Source organism: Leptopilina heterotoma, unplaced genomic scaffold (genome assembly GCF_015476425.1).
Source record: "Leptopilina heterotoma isolate Lh14 unplaced genomic scaffold, ASM1547642v1 Lhet_44, whole genome shotgun sequence".
In the NCBI taxonomy this organism is placed as follows: Eukaryota; Metazoa; Arthropoda; class Insecta; order Hymenoptera; family Figitidae; genus Leptopilina; species Leptopilina heterotoma.
In genome coordinates, this window is record NW_025111084.1 from 2,541,767 (window position 1) to 2,566,906 (window position 25,140).

The 25,140-nt window shown below is 20.3% G+C and overlaps 1 protein-coding gene across 5 annotated transcripts in view; it reads right to left on the reverse strand.

Moving 5' to 3' along the window:
• Nucleotides 1–12,818: 12,818 nt before the first annotated feature.
• Nucleotides 12,819–25,140, reverse strand: part of LOC122507011 (pikachurin) — a 165,321-nt gene continuing 152,999 nt past the window's right edge. For 3 of the 5 annotated variants that reach the window (XM_043619486.1, XM_043619487.1, XM_043619485.1), the window contains 5 exons: nucleotides 22,814–23,063; nucleotides 18,002–18,297; nucleotides 14,893–15,138; nucleotides 14,034–14,137; nucleotides 12,821–13,564 (listed from right to left, as the gene is read on the reverse strand). In XM_043619486.1, coding sequence (XP_043475421.1) covers nucleotides 13,416–13,564; nucleotides 14,034–14,137; nucleotides 14,893–15,138; nucleotides 18,002–18,297; nucleotides 22,814–23,063 — 1,045 coding nt within the window. In that variant the 3' untranslated portion in view covers nucleotides 12,821–13,415. Of the gene's footprint in view, nucleotides 13,565–14,033; nucleotides 14,138–14,892; nucleotides 15,139–18,001; nucleotides 18,298–22,813; nucleotides 23,064–25,140 lie in introns of all 5 variants that reach the window. The other 2 variants (XM_043619488.1, XM_043619490.1) reach the window with 2 other exon arrangements.

The window sequence follows — 25,140 nt, forward strand, 5'->3', positions numbered from 1 at the left end:
TATTATAATAATTTTAATAATATTCTGATATAATTATAAAAATAATATTATAAACATTGCATTATAATGGAATCAGAGAAAAAATAATCAAAGTCCAGACAATATTGTTCAAAAAAAAATTGTTGCAAGGTTATTAAATCATCGAATTTTTAAAGCTATGTTCTACTGCCGAATGCCTTAAAAATTTTACTGTTTTTAAATCTTTGAATTTTCGTTCATAAATTGTATATTTTTCCACGCTGTTGAGAGCGCACATATTTATATAGAAAAAGCATTTTTATCTTTTTTTTTTTTTGAAAATATATGTTACATAATTATTAGTATTTATTTGAATCTCTTAGTATTTATAAAAAGAAATTATGAATTTTACGTATTATAAAATAATATAGTGGCTTTTGCACGTGATAAATTTAAATAATAATGCAAAACAAAACAAGAAAAAAAATAATTAAAAAAAAAAACATGCGTGTAATCTATTTTTTGATGATCTTGTTATTATTCAGCTATATAGACTTTTTAAAAAAGAGCTATCGAAGGAAATTATTATATATATTTTTGCTGATTGAAATTTTCCGATGTTATACATTTGAAAAACAATAAAAAACGCAAGTCTGTTAAAATAAAAATTGTCTTTACTTCTCTCTAAAAAATTTTTTTTAAAATTTTAATAAAATTCTTCGAAGGAAATCAATTATTTTCAATAAAATTTTAATAATTTTTTCAGATAGAATTCAAGTATTTAAAAATTTTTTTTTGAGAAATTCATGAATTCAATTATTTTTATAAACAATAAAAGTCTTCGAAACAATTTAATAATTTTCAAGAATTTTAAGGAATTCAAGAATTCAATTATTTTCAATACAATTTTAATGAAATTTCTCGACATATCGAGAAATCAATTATTTTTAAAAATTTTAATAAAATTATTCGAAAGAATTCAATTATTTTCTAAAACTCTAATGAAATTCTTTATAGAAATTCAATTATTTTCCAAAATTTTAATAAAATTCAAATATAAATGTGAAATATTTTTAAACATTTTTTATAGGCATTCAATTATTTTCAATTTTTATTAATAATAAAATTTTTCGAAGAAAATAAATTATTTTCATTACAATTGCAATAAATAGTCTTGACAGAATTCAATTATTTAAAAGAAATTTAATAAAGTTCCTTAAAATAAATCAATCATTTTTCAAAAATTTGACAAAATTGTTTAAAATAATTGAATTGTTTACAAAACTTTAAAAAATAAATTTCTGTGTAAGAATTCAATTATTTTAATAAATAACAAAAATTTTTCGCGGGAATATAATTCTTATTAATAAAATGTTAATGAAATTCTACAAAACAATTTAATTATTTTTAATAAAATTTTAACTAAATTCCTTGAAAGAATTTTAATTCCTCTTCCAAACAAAATTTGTTGATGGAATTCAATTATTTATAAAAATGTTAATAAAAATCTTTGAGAAAAAATTTTTAGTTATTTTTAAAAATTTTAATAAAATTGTTTAGAAAAATACAATTATTTTCAGTACAATTGTAAGTTAATTCCTTGAAAGAATTTTTATTTTCATCGTAACAATTAAATAATTTGTATTTTTATTAATTTAATTTTTTTATTTCATTATTCTCATAAATAAAGGTCTTCGCAGGAATTCAATTATTTCCAATACAATTTGAATAAAATTTCTCCAAAGAATTCAATTCGACAAAATTTTTTACGAAACTAGTTTATTAGAATTTAATTATTTTCAGTAAATTATTAATTAAATTCCGCGAAAGTATTTCATTATTTTCCAAAGATTTTAATAAAATTCTTCGAAGTAATTCATGAATTTCACTAAACTTTTTGAAAACATCTGTCTTTTCAAAAAGATTAATAAAATTCATCGTAAGAATTGAATTAAAATCCGTCAAATTTCGATCGATTTCAATTTTGTATATCAAAATCAAAATTCCCAATAATTTATTTATTTAACAAACAGAAATCAATTATTTTAAAAAAAAATTTTAATAAAATTATTCAAAAGAATTCCATTATTTTCTAAAACAATTCTTTATAGAAATTAATTTATTTTCAATACAGTTATAATTAAATTCCCCTAAAATAATTATAAATTATAATTAATATAATTTAAATTAATAATAATTAATTAATGACTAATTTGAAATTAATAATAAAAACCAGAAATAAAAAGCGAATCATGAAAGTGGATAAAAGAAAGATTTGCCTGATTTACAAAATCTCTTTTATTAATGGTTTTGATAATGTTTACTATAACACACCTTCACGCTGTTTGTATGGGTTTTTTTTTCAGCATCGAGTGTATACGAAGATACATTTATTTTGATAAATCATAGCGTGTGGAAACAGTTTAACATGTAAATAGGTACAGGATTAATGAGAGGACGGCGCTTGCTTGTGCTTCTTCAAAACCACAGATTTCAATGTTCTCGTTTTCTCCCCTTTTTTTCTTTTTTTTTTTGCTTTTCTTTTTTTATCAATCTATTCACCAAAAAAACTAACAAGTGCATTTTTAAAATTACAGTAATTTTATTTTTCTAAAAATTATTTTTCTTCTCCATGCATAATATGTGTGTAGAATGAAAATAATTTTTTGAAAAATTTATTCTTTACTTCTTTTTATTATTTTGTTTAAAAGGAGAAAAAATATTATTTTTTTTTTTTTTTGGTTTTACCTAGTCTTGTACTAAAATGACGACTTGCATTAAAGTGATGATATTGAAAAAGCTTCAAGCTTATAAGAAATATTTACTGAAAAATATTGTTGCGACAAAAAATTAACAACTCAATTATTTTATATTTACACGAGTAAATTTCATCGCTGTGTGATTTTCTATATGAAAGATAAAATCTCAAGGTTAATAGAAAATCTATTGCAGATAGAATTTTTTTTCAATATTTCTCTTTTTTCTTTGAACGTTAGAAACAGACGCAATTTTTTTTTTGGTAGTAGTAAAAAAGAGAAATAGAAACAAAAAAGTAATTTAAATTCTTTTTTTCATGAAAATATTTCTTTTTGTAAATAAAAATTTTACATTTGTGGAAAATAAACAAAATCTTAAAAATAATTAATAATTAATCAATAATTATAATTAATATTAATAATTAATATTAGTAATTAATAATTGAATTGATTGAATTAATAATTGAATTTATTGTTTGAATTAATAATTGAATTCATAGATTGAATTAATAATTGAATTTAATAATTGAATTAATTAATAATCGACTAAATATTTTTCTTTGGAATTGAATAAAATTTTGAAAATAAAAGGCAAAAAGAAATATTTTCACTTGGAAAAGAATTTTTTTTTGTTTTCTTTAAAATACAAACATTAATTATTCTTTTTCGACGTCGCCGAGAAAATTGCGCTGGTTCATTTGCATTAAAGATGCTATTCACGTGCGTGTAATTGTTTAATTTAGGCAATCACTCGTTTTAAATGTAGACTTAGTTTCCTTGGACACACAAATTTATTTCATTCACGTACGCAGAGTTTTTTTTTTGCAATCAAAGAAACTAAAAAAATTAAAAATTAACTCTCGGGTATATTTTCAACTAGGAATGAAAATTTTTCACAAAAAACTTTTGACAATTAAATCTCAGAAACTTAATGAACCAAATTTAGAATTCAAAATTAAAATTAAAATTCATTTTACGATTCTAAAAAAAAAAGATGAAAGTCAAAATAATTAATTCTTGCAGCAAAATTGAAAATACAATTAAAAATTTAAAATGAAAAATAAAAGCGAAAAATAAAAATTGAAAATAATAATTAAAAAGGAATTTTTATTTTTCATTTTTATTTTCCATTTTAATTTTCTATTTTAATTTTCTATTTTAATTTTCCATTACAATTGGAAAATGGAAAATAAAAATAGGAAATAAAAATAAAAAATAAATGCATTTTTTATTTTCATTTTTAATTTCCATTTTAATTTTTTATTTTTAATTTCCATTTTTATTTTGCATTTTTATTTTCCATTTTAATTTTCCAATATAATTTAATTTTCAATTTTTAATTTCTATTTTTAGTTTCCATTTCTATTTTCCATTTTAATTTTCCAATATAATTTAATTTTCAATTAGAATTGAAACTTTATTGAAAATAAGAATTGAAAGTAAAAATAGGAAATACAATTGAAAATAAAAATTCAAAAGAAAAATAGGAAAAAAAAATAATTATTTTGATTATTAATTATAGGTAATAATTATTTTATACAATTATTTATTATTTATTAATAAGCTCGTTGGTACTAGATAAATAAATAAAGAATAGGAAATAAGAATTAAAAGTAAAAATCGAAATAAGAAAATAAAAAATAGAAACAAGAAAATAAAATGAAAATACAAAGTAAAAATAATAATTTTAATTATTAATTATTAATTATACATTTATGATAATTATTTAATATAATTATTCATTTGTAAGCTAGTTGATACTAAAAATAAATATAAAACAAAATTGAAAAATAGAAAATAAAAATTAAAATTAAAAACTAAAATAGAAAATAAAAATAATTACTTTAATTATTAATTATATATATAATTATTTAATATAATTATTTATTTACAAGCCCATTGATACTAATAATAAAAAAATACTAATAATGAAATAAATAATAAAAAACTAGAAATAAAAAAAGAAAATGAGGAAAAGAAATAAAATGTAAAAATAATTATTTTAATTATTAATTATATAATAATTATTAAGTTGCATTTTAGTTTAATATAAATTTTAATTTTGTTCATTAAGTTCCTGAAACATAATTTTTTATTATTTGAAACCCCGATGACACTAAATAAATTAATGAATAAATAAAAAATACAGAATAAAAATAGAGAATTAAAATAAAAAATAGAAAAGAAAAATAGAAAATTAACATAATTTGACACTAAATAAATAAATAAAAAATAGAGAATAAAAATAGAAAATTAAAATAAAAACGAGAAAAGAAAAATAGAAAATAAAAATCAAAAAGAAAATGAAAAACAAAATAAAAATTGCAAAACAGATAATTTTTATCTCATAGTGTAAACGAGTATAAAGTTTCCAACACTTATTCCAACTATTAAAAATGGATTTTCTCTGCTTACACCTTTTCAATTTTTTTTTCTCTCATTCCTCCCTTTTTTTTATTGCACAGAAAAACGATGTCAATAAATATGTGAATTCTCTCTTTTCATTCAGAAATCTTTCGCGCATTCATAATCAGGTATAAAGACACATACGGGAAGTGCACATTGGGGTAAAGAAGTCCATTGGGGAGGAAAAAAAAACAAATTTATATATTCCAGAAAATTTTCTCTACACTTAAAACGAGAAAAACTGCGTGAGAAATAGGAAGAAAAAAAAATCACAAACGAATTTTTTTTGCACACACACACACACAGTCTGAAATATATAAATTTTCTTTTTTCTTTCTTTTAAATATGGAAGGACAAAGGGTGGTAGGATAGACTCTTCTAATAGACTTTGCAGACGGGCATAATAGAAATAGTTGATCTAGCATCACTGTACAGGGTGTTTTCTGACAATATTTTTTTTTTCATTAAAAAAGCGAAATCAACTCGCTTCAGGGCCGAAATTTTTTTTTCGATACACAGAAAACATTTTACAAAAACTTTTTTTTCACTTTCTTTTCTCTTTTCTCTATTTTCTTTTTTTCCTCTTTTTTTAAATATTGTGGCCCTGATATTAAATTTACGTTTCCCTTTAAAATATTCCGAAAATCAAACTCAAAAATTTTGAAAATAATTAATCGTTATTCAAAAAAAGAAGTTCATTAAAAGTAAAAAATAGATTTTTTTTCTGAATAATTGACTTTCAGAGGAAAAACCAAAAAAGTCGTTTATTTCGACAAATTTTTCATTTTTTTTTTTTTTTACTTTTCTTTTACTCTCGATAAAAATGTGTAATTTTTCGGAAACGAGGAAACACCTTGTATAAATATATCAATATTATCTATCATTTACATTATTAATATTCTATAAACGATCAAATAGATTTCAAATCGAAATTCATTTTTTGAATGGAAAAAAAATTTCTCTTCTATTGACCAAAGTTTTATGAGAATTTTCGATTTATAATCTAAATGATCATATTTCAAGTAAGCATGACATTTTCTTTCAATATATTTATATATATATAATTTTTTTTTTATATATCATTCTTTCCTGTTTTTTTGGTGTAAGTGTTTTTTTTTGTGTTAGATGATATTTACGCTTTAATTTAATTATTTTTTTTTTTTAGTGAATAAAATTATTAAGTTAAATTCACTTCAGCCTTGTTGCGTGCAGCTTATTTCGCGGTGCTTGTACAACTTTACTTCTACTTAGTTGAAAAAAGTTTCGAAAATATATAAACATTATAATTACGACAGTTGGGTGATTAAAAAGAAATTCCAAAGTTAATTAAAAAAATTAAAATTTGTTGTTTAAGCAAAAAAGGAAAGAGATTTTTAATAAATGAAGGAAAAAATTTGTAAATGAAAAAAATTTGTTTCAATTTTTTTCATTTTTAATTTTTGAAAAAAATATTGAAAAATGAGAAGAAAATGAAAAGAAAATGAAAAAAATGTGAATAAAATGAAAAAAATAGAAATAATGGAACAAAGAAAAATAAATATAAAAAGAAAGAGATAAATAAGTAGAAAAAATAGAAAAAAGTTGAAATAATAAAAAAAGAAAAAAATAAATAGAAAAAATTATTTCTATACTTTTTCACTTATTTTCTTTTTTTTCTACTTATTTTCTACTTTTCTATTTTTCTACTTATAAAAATTTCCAAATAGAAGAATTTATTTAATCAAATTTTGAATTAATTTTTGCTTTTCTTTTTTTTATCTTATTTGATAGAATTTTTCCACCAGCAAAAAAAATTACTTAAAATTTATTTTTACTTTTTTACTTTTTCTACTTATTTCCTTTTTTCTAGTTATTTTTCTCTTTTTCTATTTATTTTTCTTCTTTTCTATTATTTCCATTTGTCTTTTTTTACATTTTTTTTCTTTATTTTTCCTTTTTATTTATTTTTTTCTATTATTTTTATTTTTATTCTCATTTGATTTTTCATTTTCATTTATCAATTTTTTTCACCATTCTTTAAAATCACCTCTTTTGCTTATTACAAAGAAAAAATAAATAGAAATTATAAAAAAAGAAAGAAAAGTTAGTAGAAAATATAGAAAATTTTTTTTTAAAAAAGTAGAAATAATAGAAAGAAAAAGAAGAAAAATAGAAGAAAAATATGTAGAAAAAGTAGAAATAGTAAAAATAATAGAAAAAGAATGAAAAATAAATGGAAAAAATAAAAAAGTAGAAATATAATAGAAAAAGGAAGAAAAATAAATGGAAAAAATAAAAAAGTAGAAATAATAAAGAAAGAAAGAAAAATAAATAGAAAAAATAAAACAGGAAGGAAAATTAAATAATAAAAAAAAACTGGAATAAATAGAAAATTTAGAAATAATGAAAAAAAGGAAAAATAATAAAAAAAAAATTTTTAAATTGGAAATAACAGAAAAAGAAAAAAACTAAAAGAAATATAGAAAAATAGAAAATATAGAAAAAATATGGAAATAATAGAGAGAGAAAGTAAAGTAAATAGAAGTATAAAGAAAATGAGTAGAAAAAAATTTATAAAAGTAAAAATAATAGAAAAAAAATCAAAGAAATAATAGAAAAACAATAAAAATAAAAAATAAAAATTCCAAAAAAGAAAATCGAATGAAATTTGTAAACATATTTTTTTTAAAGACAAGAAGAAATAGAAACAAGATTCCAAGTTTCTGAAACAATAAAATAAAATATAAAAAAAATTTTCTAGAGACAATTGAATATTTTTCTAATAATTTCGTCTTGCCTGTAAATTAGTAGCAAATTCAGAGACTGAACTTTGCGTGATTGTTTAATAATTTCTTTTTTCAATTCTCATTTTTATTTTCATCATTAATTCCCATTTTTTTTTCATATATGGGGGAAAAATCGCTTTTTTCATTCGTATACAATTTTTTTTTTCGTCTCTGATTTGCAAAACATAAATATAAATAGAAATAGAAAAATCCAGCACCACGACGAGAAACGCGCGCTTTTTATTCATTAGAAATATTGCATCTGACAGAGTCGTGTGTACGACAGATGTAAAAGGATGCGCTTTACCTCTTTCGAAGAAGACAACAAATTTATTATTCAGCTCCCAACTGAACTGACATACTTCGCTATTTTATCGAATTTTCTCTCTTTTTCTCTCTTTCTCTATCGTTCTCACATTTTTTTCGCCTTCCAAATTTTTTTTTCTCTTTTTTGCTCATTTACTGTGATATTATCACACACATTGACTATTTTTTCGAAAACGCGCCCAAAAAAAATAAACAAAATATTAACAAATAATAAAAAAAAACCTTAAAATTTGTCGAGAAATTTATTTTTCTCAAATTCATGATTTTTAAGTTATTCAAATTCTTCCGAAATGAAGAAATAAATTTCCATATTTTGGAAAATTGGATTTGAATCTGTTCTCGACAAACTTTTTGTTTGTTTTCACTTTTTTTTCAAAAATGGAAAAAAAATTAAAGGAGCCAAAAATTGAAATAAGAAGAGAATAGATAATAGAGAAACAAAAAATTGGTAAAAAAAATGTTAAATAAAGAAAAAAAGAAAAGAAAATTAAAAAAAAATATTGAAAATGAATAATTATCTATTAGAATTGAGTGTATCGCTAATATCACGCCATTTCGTTATTTAACACATACATTATATGCAGTACATTGTTTCTTATATAATTTTAATCTGATTATGCGATCTGTACAATATTCCTACAATTCTCAATGAGACTTGAACTGCAAAATTTGCGCAGAGTTCAATTATCCACAATAAATAACTAAGAAAAAAATTTTTAATTCTGTCAAGTTTTACAGTTACAAAAAAAAAACTGAATATAAAAAATAAACTGTTAAAAAAATAACTGCTATTTAAAATTTATCAACTATTTTAGTTACTTACTATTCAATAATAGTTATTTATTTAACAATTAAATAATTTTATTATTTAATAATTAATCTTTCATAACTAATAATTACTAACTAATAATTACTAAATAATAATTACTAATTATTAATTAATAACTGATAATTATTTAATACTAATTACTAATTAATAACTATTAATTAATTAATACTATTTCCTAATTAATAATTAATAATTAATAATTATTAATTATTAATTATTAATTATTATTTAGTGATTATTAATTAGTAATTAGTAATTACTAATTAGTTATTACTAACTACTAATACTAATTAAAATACTAATACTAATTAGTATTTGTTAATTTAGAGTTAAATAATTAGATAATTAAATAATTTAATAATTTAATAATTGGTAATTAAAAATTAATTAATATAATTTAGTACAATTATTTAATAGTTATTAACTATTTTAATTATTAAATCATAATAATCGATAGTTAAAAATAGTTTAAATTAATTATGCATTAATAATTGATGAATTATTTTAGTAATTGAATGGTTTATATTTATATATTTAGATCAATTTAAATATAAACTATAAAATTATCAAAACTGTTAATTTATTATTAATTCATTTAAATATAAATATAGTAATTTTAAAATTAATTATTTTTTAATATAATTTTCAAAATTGCAAAAAATGAAAGTAACATTTTCAGCAAAAAAAAGAATTTTTCGAAAATTCAAAACCTTAACGAATGTCGAAAATAAAAAAATTGGAGAAAAGAGAAAATATAAATTTAAAACAATCAAAAAAGGAGAAAATAAAAATGTGAAAATAGATGCGTATAAAGAATGTACAAAAAAATATTTAAAAAAAATTTTCAAACAAATTTTTTAATTAAAAAAAATGTAGATGTAAAAAGAGTATACAAAAAAATATTTTTAAAAATTGCGCTGGAACTTTTTTTAAATGACAAATATAATAAAAAATATATTGAAAAAAATGTATAAAAAAAAAATTTTTTAAAGTAAAGAACAAAATAATATAATAAAGTAAAAGAATAAAAATAAAATTTTTAGTTTCATGGAAATTTTCTAATTCAAGTCATCATTGAGAGAACTTATTATATACACAAACGTACACATTTGCACAATTTAAAAAAAGCTCCACTTTACACACCCACACACACACAAAGTCGTGAGTTAAAAAAAGAATTCGTTCAAAGTTTTTTTTCGAATTCTAAATTTACACCAAGTTTCACCATAATTATCAATATAATTAAAAACAAATATTTCGTTAATTAAACAATATTCTCAAATTTAATTCGTTTTTTCTTTCTCTCATTTTTTTTCTCCTTTCTCTCTTGTCTCTCCTTTCTTTTTCTCTTTTTTTTCTAATTACGTGATCACTGATCGAGGTCTCAGTGTAAATATATTTATATGTATATTATTTATAATATTTTGTGTGTATATTTTATATATATTTATAATATAGATTCCAGAAAATAACACTCGTACAAAATTGACTAAGCCCATATTTTTTTTTTTTTTTTTTTGCTTTCTACGATGTAATTGGAAATAGTGCTTACACCTTGGCTTTAAAATAACTTTTCGTTATATACCTATGCATATATAACGATGAATCAAAATTTTTTTTTTATCATCAGTCATGGGTGATAAAAACGTTTTTAAAAACCAGTTTTATTTTCTTTTTTTTGTTGTTTTTTACTTATAATTAAAACCAAGAGGTTTCCTTTTTTTTAATGCCTTTAAAAGTAAAAACCACCCAATTGTTTATTACCTTTATCATCTAGAATTTTTTATTTTATTATTCCGCTTTTATATTTCTAGATATGATGTGAATACGTATTGACCTGCGATTTATCTGATCAGTATTTTTATTTTTGAAAAAAAACCCGATGCTTTGGCTTTTTTATTTTCTGATCAATGGAAACCGAGATTTTTTCTTTTTTTTAAGGACTCGTTAGTAAAATAGAATGGGATCCATGTTGAAAATAAAATATTGCGAGGAAAATTTGGATTTTTTCTTTTATTTTCTTATTATTAATTAATTGTAACCAAAATAAATTTCGATTCTAGGGAAAATAATCTTTAGTTAAAATCGAAATTAATTCTAACAAAAATGAATTTTAATTAAAAACGAAATTTCGATTTTAATCAAAAATAAATTTTAATTGAAATCAAAGTAAATTTTAGTTAATTATATTTACTTTATTTTATTTAATAATTTTATTTCATTTTATTTCATTTTATTTAAGATTTTATTCAACAGTTCAATAAACTGTTGAATAAAGTTTTAAAATTTAGAACAAAAATGAAAATAAAAAAAAGAAATAAGAATAAAAATAAATAAAATTAAATAAAAATAGAAATAGGTAGAATTAAAATTTTAAAAAATTAAAAAATAGTAATAGAAATAAGAATAAAAAAAAGAAAATAAAACGAATAAGATTAAAAAATAGAAAATTAAAATTCGATTGAATAGAACTTTAATTAAATGCAGATGCGATGAAAAGAAAATTCAAGTAGGAACAAATTGTGAAAAAATGTAAATTCAGTTTATAAGTTGAAAAAAGAATAAAGTCCATAATATAATTTTCCTCGAAAATATTTTTTTTCCCCTCTAAAGAAAGGAGCTTTTTAAAACTTGTTTACAAGCATTAACGCTTTCCATTGAAAATTAATTCCTTTTGATTATAATTATTATTTCGGTTCCTTTTTTTTTCTTGTAAACAATCGACTAAGTAGCCTAATGCAAGGATTTCATGGCGGTATTTAATTCATCATTTACTTTTTGGTCCGTCCCTTGCAAATCTTTACACACATTCATACGGTCCGACTCGAATCATGAAAAGTTTTTTTTTTCTTTGCAATAATAATAATAATTCAGAGAAAGCTTAGATAGAGAATGTGATTTTCCTTCGAAAACTATAGAGATTTAAAAAATTTTCGATATGTAAGGATGGCAATTGAACTTTGTTTCTTTTTTTCCGCTTAAGGGTATTTTTTTGGGGAGGGGGGGGGATATTTACAATTTTTCCGGGAAAATATTCTAGTCGGACAGGAGAGAAAAATTGACGTAAAATGATTATTTCTCAATGATTTTTTTTTTAGGCCAACTAGCACTTTTTTTCCTTCTATAAAATTTTCACACTTAATTCTAGGTAACATTTTCCTTTCCATTCTGTTTATGTAACCAAAATTTTTCATTGAATTTTTGTAACAGTAATCTCTCAAAAAATTTGAAACTTCTCAAATTTCCATTTTGGAAATTTGAAAATTAGAAATTTAGAAATTTAGAAATTTAGAAATTTCGATTTTTTACATTTTGGGACTTTTTTGATCTCGTTTTCTTTTTTTTTTTGCTTTTTGAAACTTTTCGTTTCAAGGGAGATTTAAAAAAAGGCACTCTTTGTCTAGAAGAATCTTTTCGACTTTGTAATAAAATAAAACAAAACAAGAGGATGAAATTAAATATTTAAAAGACCTTAGAGCTAAGTTTTAGAATAGAACCACTGAGCTTTTTTTTTCTTGCGCATTCAAACTATTAACGAGAGAGATATGCTCGAGCGGCAGTGAAAAAGTTTCTCATGATATGTTTCTCCCTACAGGAACTTAGAAAAACGAAATGATTTTCGTCGAATTGAATTTTCTTCCCATCAAAAATTCATTTTATTAATTTTTTTTTTTTTAATAAATTTTAATTCAAAATGAAATTAATTTCATTACTAACCAAAATAAATTTCAACTCTAAGGAAAATAAATTTTAGTCGACACCGAAATTAATTTTAATTCTAACCAAAATAAATTTCGATTCTAACCAAAATAAATTTTAGTTGAAAGTGAAATGAATTTATACTCTAAACGAAAATAATTTCGATTTTAACCAAAATTTAATAAACACAAAAATAAATTTTACTCGAAACGGAAATTAATTTCAGTTAAAATTAACTAAAATTAATTTCGATAGATTTAATCAATCTATTTTCTCTCAATTCGATTCTAGAGAAGAGGAAAGAAAAATGTTCCCGGAAAGTGTTTTTTTCAAAGAAAATTATTAAAGGGATAAATATGATATTAACAAACCATTTTCGCTGACTAGATTCGAGTCCATCCTTTGGTAACAACACTTTTTTTGTCATTCACTGGTGACGGGGATGGCCACCGTTTTGGATTTTTTTTAAAGGAGGGAATCTGTACAAACTTGAAACATCGCCTTTTTCTCGCTTTGGTTTTTCTTTTTCCGTTTGTTTTTGTGTTTGTCACTGGCGACTTGTTTCGAGGAGATCCACCACTAGACATTTTTCTTTTTTATTATTATTATTATTTATATATTTATATCCTAGCTCCATTTCCCGAGATTTCCATCGACTGGAGCAAAAGGACTTACTCAAGGGATGCAGGATTCAGTGTTAGTTGCAGATTCCGGCTGTGAAAGAGCAACAGAAAAATCTGAATCGAGCACAAGATCGCTGATGCAACCCACAATGCCTTTTGTGTATCTTCCGCCTGTCGTCCTTACGATATCGGGCGCTCCACCTTTATTAGAAAAAAAAATTTATATATTAAAGTAATCGTCAAAAGTGTCAACGAGAAAAATAAAATTATTTTCTTTTTCGTAAATATTATGTGTAAAAATATTAAATATTTTATTAAAAGTAATATTGTAAAAAATAATAAATAAAAATATTGTAAATAATATTAAATAAAAATAGAGAATAAAACAAAAATATTTTACATAAATTTCAAAAATTAAGTTTGAATTGGTAAATAAATTAGAAAACTAAGTAATTTGAAAATTAGGAAATTAAAAAATCGAGTAATTATTGAGTAATTAGAAAATTAAGTAATTTATTTAAAATTGAATAATTAAGTAACTGAATTAAGAATAAAAGTAAATAGAAAATTACTTGGAAAACTAAGTAAAGAGAAAATTGAGAAATTAAAAAATGAGATAAACTGAAAATTCAATAATTAAAAATTTAAACAATTGAAAAATTATTCGTACCTATAAAGAGACCCGTATCGGTGTTCAATTGTCGTAACTGACCGGGAGATGAGACAGAAACTCCAGGTCCACTGTCGACAATAAGGGACGACCATTGTTCATTCCTGAAAAAAAGGGAATAATAAACGTCAGTCACATTTTTGAAATAAATATTGAATTAAATATCTATGAAATTAAATATATGTATAGAAATATTGAAATAAATGAAGAAATATAAAAATATTTATGGAACTATTGAAATAAATATGAAAAAGAGAAAATATAGACGAAATTGTAACAAAAAAGTTACAATTGTTAAAAATAAATAATAAAAATATAGTATTTTAAAAAAAATGTTAAATTATATTTGACAATGAAATATATCTATAAAATATAATTTTATTTTTTTGTATGCGCGTTGTTACTAAATAAATAAACAAATGAATGAATAAATAAATAATAAGTAATAATACAATAAAAATTAGAGAATAAAAAAATAAAAGAATTCTAACAAAAAATCTGAAAAAAATAAAATAACAAAAAAATACAATAATTAAAAATATAGTAATAAAATTCTAATAAGAATCTAAAAAATAAAACAAAAAATAAAATAACAAAAAATACAATAATTAAAAATAGTAATAAAATTCTAATAAGAATCCAAAAAATATAACAAAAGAATACAATAATTAAAAATAGTAATAGAATTCAAATAAGAATCTAAAAAAAAAATAAAATTCAAAAACAAAATTCAAAAATAAAATTCAAAAAATAAAATAACAAAAAATAAAATAAAAAATGTGAAAGAAGTTAACAAACAAAAATAATTATAATTAAAAAATAATAAAATTCTAACAAGAATCAAAAAAGAAAATCTCACCTGACGGCTCTGATACGATGCCACAAATCGTCATCTAATCGAGTGAGATTATATCTAACTTCAGCTTCACCCGATCCAAGATTGTACGATAATGTGAGAAATCCTTGATCAAGAGCGAGTGACAAAAAATCATTATTTGGATCCTCGTCCTCCAAAGGATCCGATTGTCGGCCACTCCATAGTAAAAGTCCATTACTGCTACTTGTCCTGAACCTCATGTTTATATCCACTCTGTAGCTGATAATCCTAAAAAAGCAAAAAAATATTTATGTAAAATATTTTTTCAATATTCGATAAAAGACAAATAAATTATTCACAGTAAATTCTTTTTCTTTTAGACTATAAATAAATATTCCATATTTTCCAAAAAAGAAAAAAAAGGTAGGTAGTAATCTTATTAATTATCTTTAATTAATTTAAAAGAACAGCCTCAAATTGGATCTTAAATGCGATTTAATAACGTACAAGATAATTAGCTAATTAAGTTACTTATTTATAATCTCTCTCTACATGGAAATTATTTTTTTTAAAAATTGAAAAAATTCTTTTTTAGTACTAAAACAGTGTAATTAATAAAATAAATAAATGTAAAGAAAATAATTGCAAACAAAAGAAATATAAATATAATAAATGCAAATAAAAGAAATATAAATATTAATAATAATAAAATAAATGTAAGTAAAATAAGGAAAATAAAACGAAAAGTAAATATAAATGACAAGTAAGTAAAATAAATGCAAATAAAATAAATAAAAATTAAATAAATGAAAATGAAATGAATAGGTATATAAATAAAATAAATACAATTTATTAAAATAGGAAAAAAAACAAAATAAATATTACTAAAGAAAAATAATTATTAAATTAACTTATTATTGATTATTGTAATTGTAATTAAATTGAAATTATTGTAATTGTTGTAATTATTGAAATTAATATATAATTTTCTATAAAACAAGATAAATAACATTTAATTAAATTAACACAAAGGAGACAGAGCAATTTTCCAGCTGAATAAAATATCTAATTAACCATCAAGAGTGTAGAGATGAGGGCGTGAAAGAAATTGTTGAGCTTAAACCAAATGGTAGACAAAATTAAATAAAAGGGTTCATTCTCATTGATTCTATATTATACGTATAACATTACATCTATATTGAATTTATCGAAAAAATAAATACAGGGTTGAATAAATCCTTTCAGCATTAAATGTAATTTTATTTTCTTTTATTCAATATTTTTATTTCCTTTTAAGTCAAATCTTGTATAAGAAAATTTTGTTTCTTCTCCAAAAGAGAAAACAAAATCCTTACGTTAATTACTTAATCAGATTCTGTATGTAATTGATAATTACGTTATTTAATAATTTGATAGCAGTAAAATGTTTAATAATTTAATGTCGAGAAAATATTTAATAATTTAATAATTAAATAATTATATAATTAAATAATGTTAATCTTCCGTAATTATAATTTGCCAATATTTATTAAATTAAAATTTTTTGACACCATTTTTTATTGAAATTTAATTATTTATTTATCTTCAACACGATTTTGACTAAATTCTGCGACAGAATTTTCAGTTTTTCTAGTAAAACAATTATTTTCTAAAATTTTAATAAAATTCTCCGAAAGAATTCAATTCTTTTCAAAAAATTTGTTGCAAGAATTGAATCATTTTCATAAGATACAAAATTTAATTATTTTTAAAAAATTTAATAAAATTCCTTGAAAGAATCCAATTACTTTAAAAAATTCTAATAAAATTGATTAAGAAAATTCAATTTATTTTAGTACAATTTCAATTAAATTCCTTGAAAAATCTAATTATTTTAAAATTTTTTTTAAAAATTCATATATCAAATACAAATATTTTAAAACATTTTGATAACATTTTTTACAGGTATTTAATTATTTTCTATTTTCATTAATAATAAAATTTTTCAATAGGAAATCAATTATTTTTATTACAATTGCAATAAATAGTCTTGACAGAATTCAATTATTTAAAAAAGAAATTTAATAAAATTCCTTAAAATAAATCAATTATTTAAAAAAATAACGAAAATTCTTCGCAGGAATTCAATTCTTATCAATAGAATTTTAATGAAATTCTACAAAACAACTCAATTATTTTCAATAATTTTTTAAAATTCTATTATTTTAAACACAATTTTAACTATATTTCTTAAAAGAATTTTAATTTTTCTTCGAAACAAATTATTTACAAAATCTTCAATAAAATTCTTGTCAAGAATTCAATTTTTTTGTCATAAATTATAAAATTCTTCGGAGTAATATTCAATTATTTTCAATAAAATTTCAACAAAATTCGGTGATGGAATTCAATTACTTGTAAAAATTTTAATAAAAATTCTTGAAAAAATTCAGTTATATTAAAAAATTTCAATAAAATTATTTAGAAAAATTCTATTATTTTCACTACAATTGTAAGTTAATTCCTCGAAAGAATTTTAATTTTCTTTGAAACAATTGAATTTTTATTTTTACAAATTTTAATTTTTTTATTTCATTATTCTCATAAATAATAAAGTTTTTCGCAGGAATTCAATATTATTTTCAATATAATTTCAATAAAATTTCTCCAAAGAATTCAATTACTATCAAAATTTATGATAAAATTCATTTATTAGAATTTAATTCTTTTCATTAAAGTTTTAATTAAATTCCGTGAAAGTATTTTATTATTTTCCAAAGATTTTAATAAAATTCTTTGAAATAATTAACAAATTTTATTAAACTTTTTGAAAACTATTTTTTTTAAACTTTTTAAAACTTTTTTTGTCTTTTAAAAAAGTTTAAAAAAAATTCGTCGCAAAAATTGAATTAAAATCCGTTTAAACTTTGATAAAATCAATTCAACTTTGTACAAATATCAAAAACGAAATTCCCAATAATTTATTTATTTAACAAATATACCCGACAAGTAATAATAGATTTATCAGTTTTCTAATAATAGTAAAAAAAACCATCAGAAATCAATCATCAATATATCGAGTGCATTCGAGCACTGCTCACAATGAAAGAAAAAAAAATCACATCAGAAAGAAATTTTGTTTGAAAAATATTTACAATTTTTTTTTCCTTACCTTTTCATGGTGTCAGCGTCATTATAATGGAGATAGCTTTCGATGCCAGTGAAGCTTGGTACAGATTTATCCTGTTGTATGTGCCCAAGGGATACAACATTTGATTTTGACGGTGAAGTTATTGAGGCGATATATTCGTTTGTCGCTGGGCATGGATGCGGCATTCCTGGTCGACATCTGCAGGTGAATCTTTCTCTCATAGGACGACATTCAGCATCACCGCAAGGTCTAGCCTCACAGGCATGTCCGCAATTTCCTACGTTCACTCCACCCAAAGCTTCAGCGAGAATGCCAACCTATTGAAAATCACAGTCTCTATTATTCCATGCTGACTCAATTTTCGTCTCATCGCGAGCGAGTTCTCCTTATACACAATGGAACGACGTTTGTTCTAAAAGCCCCCTCCCCCCCATCACCCCACCTTCCTAAACTTTCAAAGACCTAAAGTATCAAGAGATGGGACAATTATTGTCGCTTAAGAATTCCACACCTATTCTCCAGGGATTATTATACTTTCCCTCTTAATAACGAATGTGAGAATATTAAAAAAAAAAAATTCTCCAAATTTCTAGTTCATTCTAAATTTTTTTTTACTATTTAATTACTCTCTAATTTTTAATTTGTAAAAATATTTTCTAATTTGAAATAGTGACTAAAATTTGCTTTTGAATTAGTAAATTTTACCAATCAATAGTAATTTATACCAATTTATTAATAAAATTTATTTAATAAAAATTTACTATTTATTAACTACTAATTTATTATTTATTTTAAAAATTTTAATAAAATTCTTTGCAAGAATTCAATTTTTTTTCAATTATTCTCAAAAATTATAATCAAATTTAATTTAATTATTTTTTAACTATTTTTAATTTAATTAATTTCAAAAAATATTCGAAATTCAATTAATTTCAGTATCCAGTATTTTCATAAAATTTCACAAAAGAATTCAATTTTTTTTTTAAAAATGATAAAATTCATCTAAAATTCAATTATTTTCATAAATAATAAAATTTTCAAAGGAATACAACAAAATTAGAATACAATTTTTAAAAGAATTTCGAAAAAGTCAATTATTTAACAAAATGTTTATACAATTCTTCACAATAATTCAATTACTTTCACTAATAATAACAATTTTTATAGAAATTCAATTATTTAAATATTTTTTTCATAAAATTCTAAATAATAATTCAATTATTTTCATGAATAATACAACTCATCCCAGAATTTCAATTATTTTTAACACTATTTTAAATGAATTAATCAAAAAATTCAATTACTTTTAAAAATAAAGTTTTCCACAAGAATTCAATTATTTTCATAAATAATAAAATTCTTCTGAGGAATTCAAATATTTTTGAAAATTTTAATAAAATTCTTTGCAACTATTCAATTATTTTTATAAATAATAAAATTCATAGCAGGATTTCAATTATTTTTAATAAAATTTTACGCAGGAATTGCTCAAAAAATGTAATTATTTTTAAAAATTTAATTTCAATTCCTCGAAAAAATCAATTATTTAAAAAAATGTTTTTTTAAAAATTCTTTTGAAGAATTTAATTATTTACAAAAATATTAGAATTTTCCACAGGAATTGAATTATTTTTAAATATTTTAATAGAATTGTTTGAATGGAATCAATTATTTAAAATAGGTACAATTTAAATTAAATTTTGTTGAAATAATTCAATTATTCTTTTAGATAAAAAAAAATCCTTCCTAAGAATTCAATTATTTACATAAATAATTCTTTAAAAGAATTCAATTATTAAGGATAAATAACAAAATTATTCACGAAAATTCAATTATTTTGAGGCATTTTAATACAATTCTTTGCAAAATTCGATTTATTTTAAAAGTAATAAATTTTTTCTTAAAAATTGAATTATTTAAAAAAATTCTAATAAAATCTTTCGCAAGAATTCAATTATCTTCATAATTAATAAAATTCAGCCAAGAATTTCAATTATTTTTAAAACTATTTTAAATTAATTAATAGAAAAATTCAATTATTTTCACAAATTCATTTTTTTCACAAGAATTCAATTATTTAAAATAAAATTTTCATAATATTTATTATATTTCGAAAAAATTTATTATTTAAAACAATGTTTATAAAATTCTTATAAAGAATTCAATTATTTTCAAAAATAAAATTTTTCACAGAAATTCAATTATTTTTCAAGATTTTAATAAAATTCTTTGCAACTATTCAATTATTTTCAGAAATAATAAAATTCATAGCAGAAATTCAATTATTTTTAATACAATTTTACAGGAATTGCTCAAAAAATTTAAATATTCTTAAAAATTGAATTTCAATTCCTCGAAAAATCAATTATTTAAAAAAAATTTTTTTTAATTTTTTGGAAGAATTCAATTATTTACAAAAATATTAGAATTTTTCACAGAAAATCAATTGATTTCCTGTGAAAAAAAAAATATAAAAATAAAAAATATTTTAATTAATTAATTAAATTTTTTTTTTTTTTTTTTTATTTTTTCAAATATTTTAATAAAATTGTTTGAAAGGAATTAATTATTTAAAATACAATTTAAATTAAATTTTTTTAAATAATTCAATTGTTCTTTTAGATTTTAATAAAATCCTTCCCAAGAATTCAATTATTTACATAAATAATTCTTTGAAAGAATTCAATTATTAAACATAAAAATGACAAAATTATTCCCGAAAATTCAATTATTTTGAGGCATTGTAATAAATTTCTTTGCAAAATTCAATTGAATTTTGAAAAAATTAAATAAAAAATTGAAAAGTGATAAATTTTTTCTTGGAAATTCAATTATTTAAAAAAATTCTAATAAAATCGTTCGCAAGAATTCGATTATTTTCATAAATAATAAAATGCTTTTTAGGAATGTAATTATTTAAAAAAAAATTAATAAAATGCCACATAAACATTCAATTATTCTCAAAAATTTAAATAGAATTCTTTGTAAAATTATACCTAAATAATAGTAAACATTTAGAAAATAATAAAAAATACAATGTTTCGAAATCTGTAAACAATATTTCTAAAACAGATGCTGCTGGATTTACCAGACAGAGAAATTATTTTTGTATTAAATTCGTTACAAATTTAATTAATTGTAGTTGAATTAATGCACATTTGAATTGAATTATAGGGAATTCATAATTTATGCAAAATTGTAATAATAATACCCCCGGCAATAGAATTTCGAAAGACTAATTACCTTACAGATTAAAGTTCATTAATTAGCTAATTAACTAATTAAACATTAATTTATGAATAATTATCATTTTTTTATTACAAATAAATTTAAAATTATATTTCACACGATATTTATTATTTTATTTTATTATATTTTTTATATTTATTTATATCTATTTTATATTTATTTTATTTTATGTACTTCATTTTATTGCTCATTTATTTAGAAATAAATAACTATTTTCTGCTTTATGTATATTTCTAATTAGATCTAATTCAATTCAATGAAACGTTCTTTATATCAAGTCCAAATAACCAAAAAAAAATTTCTTATAATTTAATTATTATTGTTAATAATTGAATAATTATTATAGACAAAGAAATTATTAATATCATTACTATTATAAATAAATTCTTGATCAATTATTTATTAATTAATAATTGAATGATTGTCATTTCCAAATAAATATATGAATATTAATTACTTATTAATTATCAATTGTAGATAAATAAAAAAATGTGAATTAATTATTAATCAATTTTTGATTTTTTTTTTGTGAATCAATTATATTGATGATAAAAATTAATTAGTAATGAATAATTGATAATTAATAATTAATTGTACATTAATAACTAATAATAGTTATTAAATAATATTAATAATAAATTAATAATATTAGTAATAAATTAATAATATTATTGAATTAATAATAATAATCATTGATTAATAATTACATCATCTTTAAAAATATCTACAATTAATATTTTGCAGAATTTAATTTCAATGTTCGAAGTTTATAATGCAATTCTCGATATCAATTTTCTCGTTGGCGAGTTTAAAAAATATTTTCTGACTGCTTTTCAAGGAGATATAAAATTTTTATTAAGAACCTTTCAGACACTTCTTTATCAGTTAATGATCAGAGTTTCGCTTCAAAGTGGGCGAGAGTTTAATGTTTAAAAATTCAAATCGAGAATCGTTAAGAATTTAAAGGATGAAATTTTCTGGAAAGTGTGTAATATATTGAATGTGATTTTGAAATAAAATTTTTTCCGAAAGCTATTTTCAAATCACTATATAATTAAAAAAAAAATTATTCCCTAAATTAAATAATTAAAATTTTCAAAAAAAAATTGAGTTTTTTTTTAAACAAAATGAGAATTAGAAATAATTGTAATTTTTTTTTTAACAATTCATGAAACGTAGGTACAAATATTCTGAAAATGGAATGTAGTTGAAAATTTTTGTATATAGTTTCGAATGAAAGGCTATTAATTTCTATCAATTAAATGTATGAAAGCGTTGAAATTTAAAAAGAAACATTCAAGTTAAAAGCATTCGGAAATTAATTTTTAATAAAATTGCTATTTTTGAAAAGAATTTTTCGAAAAAAAATATGGAACTTGCAAATTTAGTTTATTTATTATTATTATTATTATTATTATTTATTACCTACTTCTTGTTTAAAATTTAAAAAGTTATTTTATTAAAAAAAGAAACAATAAATAAAATAAAAAAAAAAATTCCGAGTTTGGAAAATAAAATTTACAAAAAAAAAAAAAAAAAAGAGAATAGTTTTAAAAATAGAAATATTGCAGGAACGTGACTTACTTCACGACGATTTAGAATAACAGTTTGTATGCAGCCAACAAAGCTCGACTTAGTTTTCATTTTTGGAGAATAAATTTCCGAGGATGGAGCGCCGCCTAAATAGAGATTCAGGGGCAACGACAATTGGGTGAATGCTCCTGGTGCAAGGATTTCTTGCGCAGGTTCCTCCTCAATCTCCAGGGATGCGAGACGTCCTGTTCTCGAGACTCTTACTTCCACCCATTCGCCCAGCTTTACAGGTGACTCGCTCCTGAAAAAGAAAAAAAATTCATTTACTTCCAAATATTATAAATTTTCTTGAAATTTTTAAAACACAATTATTCACAACTTTAATTATTTAATGAAAAAAAAATTATTTCTTTCTAAATAAATAAATAAATTATATGAAATTACTTAATAATAAATTAAAATATTAAATTAATAAAAAAAAATTAAATAATATATCAATAAAGATAAAATGGAAATAAAGTAATTAATTAATTAAAAAACAATCAACAAATAAAAGAATAATTAAAATATTTTGTAAATAATAAATATTAGAAAATAAAAACTTCAAATAAAATAAAAAAATTCAATTAAACATTTTCAGAAAAATTAATTTCAAAATTCAATTATTTCGAAAAACTCATATTGCTTTTAATACCTATTCAATTATCTAAAATTTTAACTGATATTAATTTTTAAATCAATTTTTATTAGAAAATTCTACTAAAATTCAATTATTTAAATACAAATAAAATGCAAATAAATAATTTATTGAATAATTGAATGTTTCTTAAAATTCAATTCCCATAGAGAATTTTATGAATAAATTTTTAAATAATTGAATTCTTTCGACGAATTTTAATATAATTTTTAAGAATAATTACATTTTACGAGGAATTCGATTAAAATTCTATTAAAAATAATTGAAATTCTGCAACAATTTTTATTATTCATGCGAAAATAATTGAATTCCTAAAAATAATTTTATTATTTATGAAAATAATTGAATCCCTGTAAAAATTTTATAATTTATGAAAATAATTGAATTATTGCGAAGAAATTTATTAAAAAATTTGAAAATAATTAAATTCCTGTTGAAATTGAATTGAATTGAGGAAAATTTTTGAAAAATAATTGAAATTTTGCCGGGATTTTTATTCAAATTTTTGAAAATAATTGAAAATTTCGGAGAAGAATTTTATTATTTTTAAAGATAATTGAAATTTTGACGAGAATTAAAATTTTTTTTTTTGAGCATTATTGAATTTCTGAATAAAATTTTATTACTTTTGAAAATAATTAAATTCATAAAAAGAATTTTATTATTTATAAAAATAATTGAATGATTGCGAAAAAATTAATAAAAAATTTGTAAATAATTAAATTCTGGTGAAATTGAATGGAATTGAGAAAAATTTTTTTAAATAATTGAAATTTTGATGAAAATTTTATTAAAAATAATTGAATTTCGGAGAAGAATTTTAGTATTTATAAAAATAAATAAATTTTTTTTTCAGTTTAATATTTAATACAGTAAATATTACAGTAAATTTAATACAGTATTAAAGTAATATTTACTTGAAAAAAAATCCATTTTTCCCCATGTAAGTAATTTGAATATCAATTTATGAAAATGAAAAATAGAATCTATATAAATATTTTGTGATAAAAAAAATATTAAAATGCAAAACACGTGAGATATATATAGTGGAAAAAATATGATAATCGAAAACACAAGTTTCAGAAAACTATTTGCTCGTTTATTGAAATATTAAAACTTCAAAGTTGAAAATGAGGGTTTTCGTATAAAGAAGAGTGAAGGAGGAGGCAAAAGAGGTGAATTTCATGTCCATATACATACAAAACGGTGTATACGAAAGAGAGAGAGAGAGAGAGAGAGAGAGAGAGAGAGAAGGAAAAAAAAATAAAATTCTAAAAATAATAAATTAAAAAAAATTTATGAAAATGTATAATAAATGCTTTTGATAAAAAAATTTACATAATCTAAGGAGACATGAAACAGTAAAAAGTAAGGAAAATTAATATAAAGACTCCGAAAAATGGCTTATCTTAAGCCTCGATTCATCTTTCAACGCTGGCTCTAAACTTCCCTTTGAAGAAGTTCCATTATAACCGTCCGACCGTAAACCTACTTATACTACTGGCATGCCTTGAGGCTCGCTAATCCTAAAATGAAATTATTAATAAAGGCTTTCCGTTTCGCAGGAAGTGAATATGAAAAAGGGTCTCTCTTTCTGTCTCTCTCTCTCGTTCTTGCCAAGTAAATAAAACATTTAAAAATTTTAGACTAATTATTATTAAATTGCTTTTTCGAGACTTTT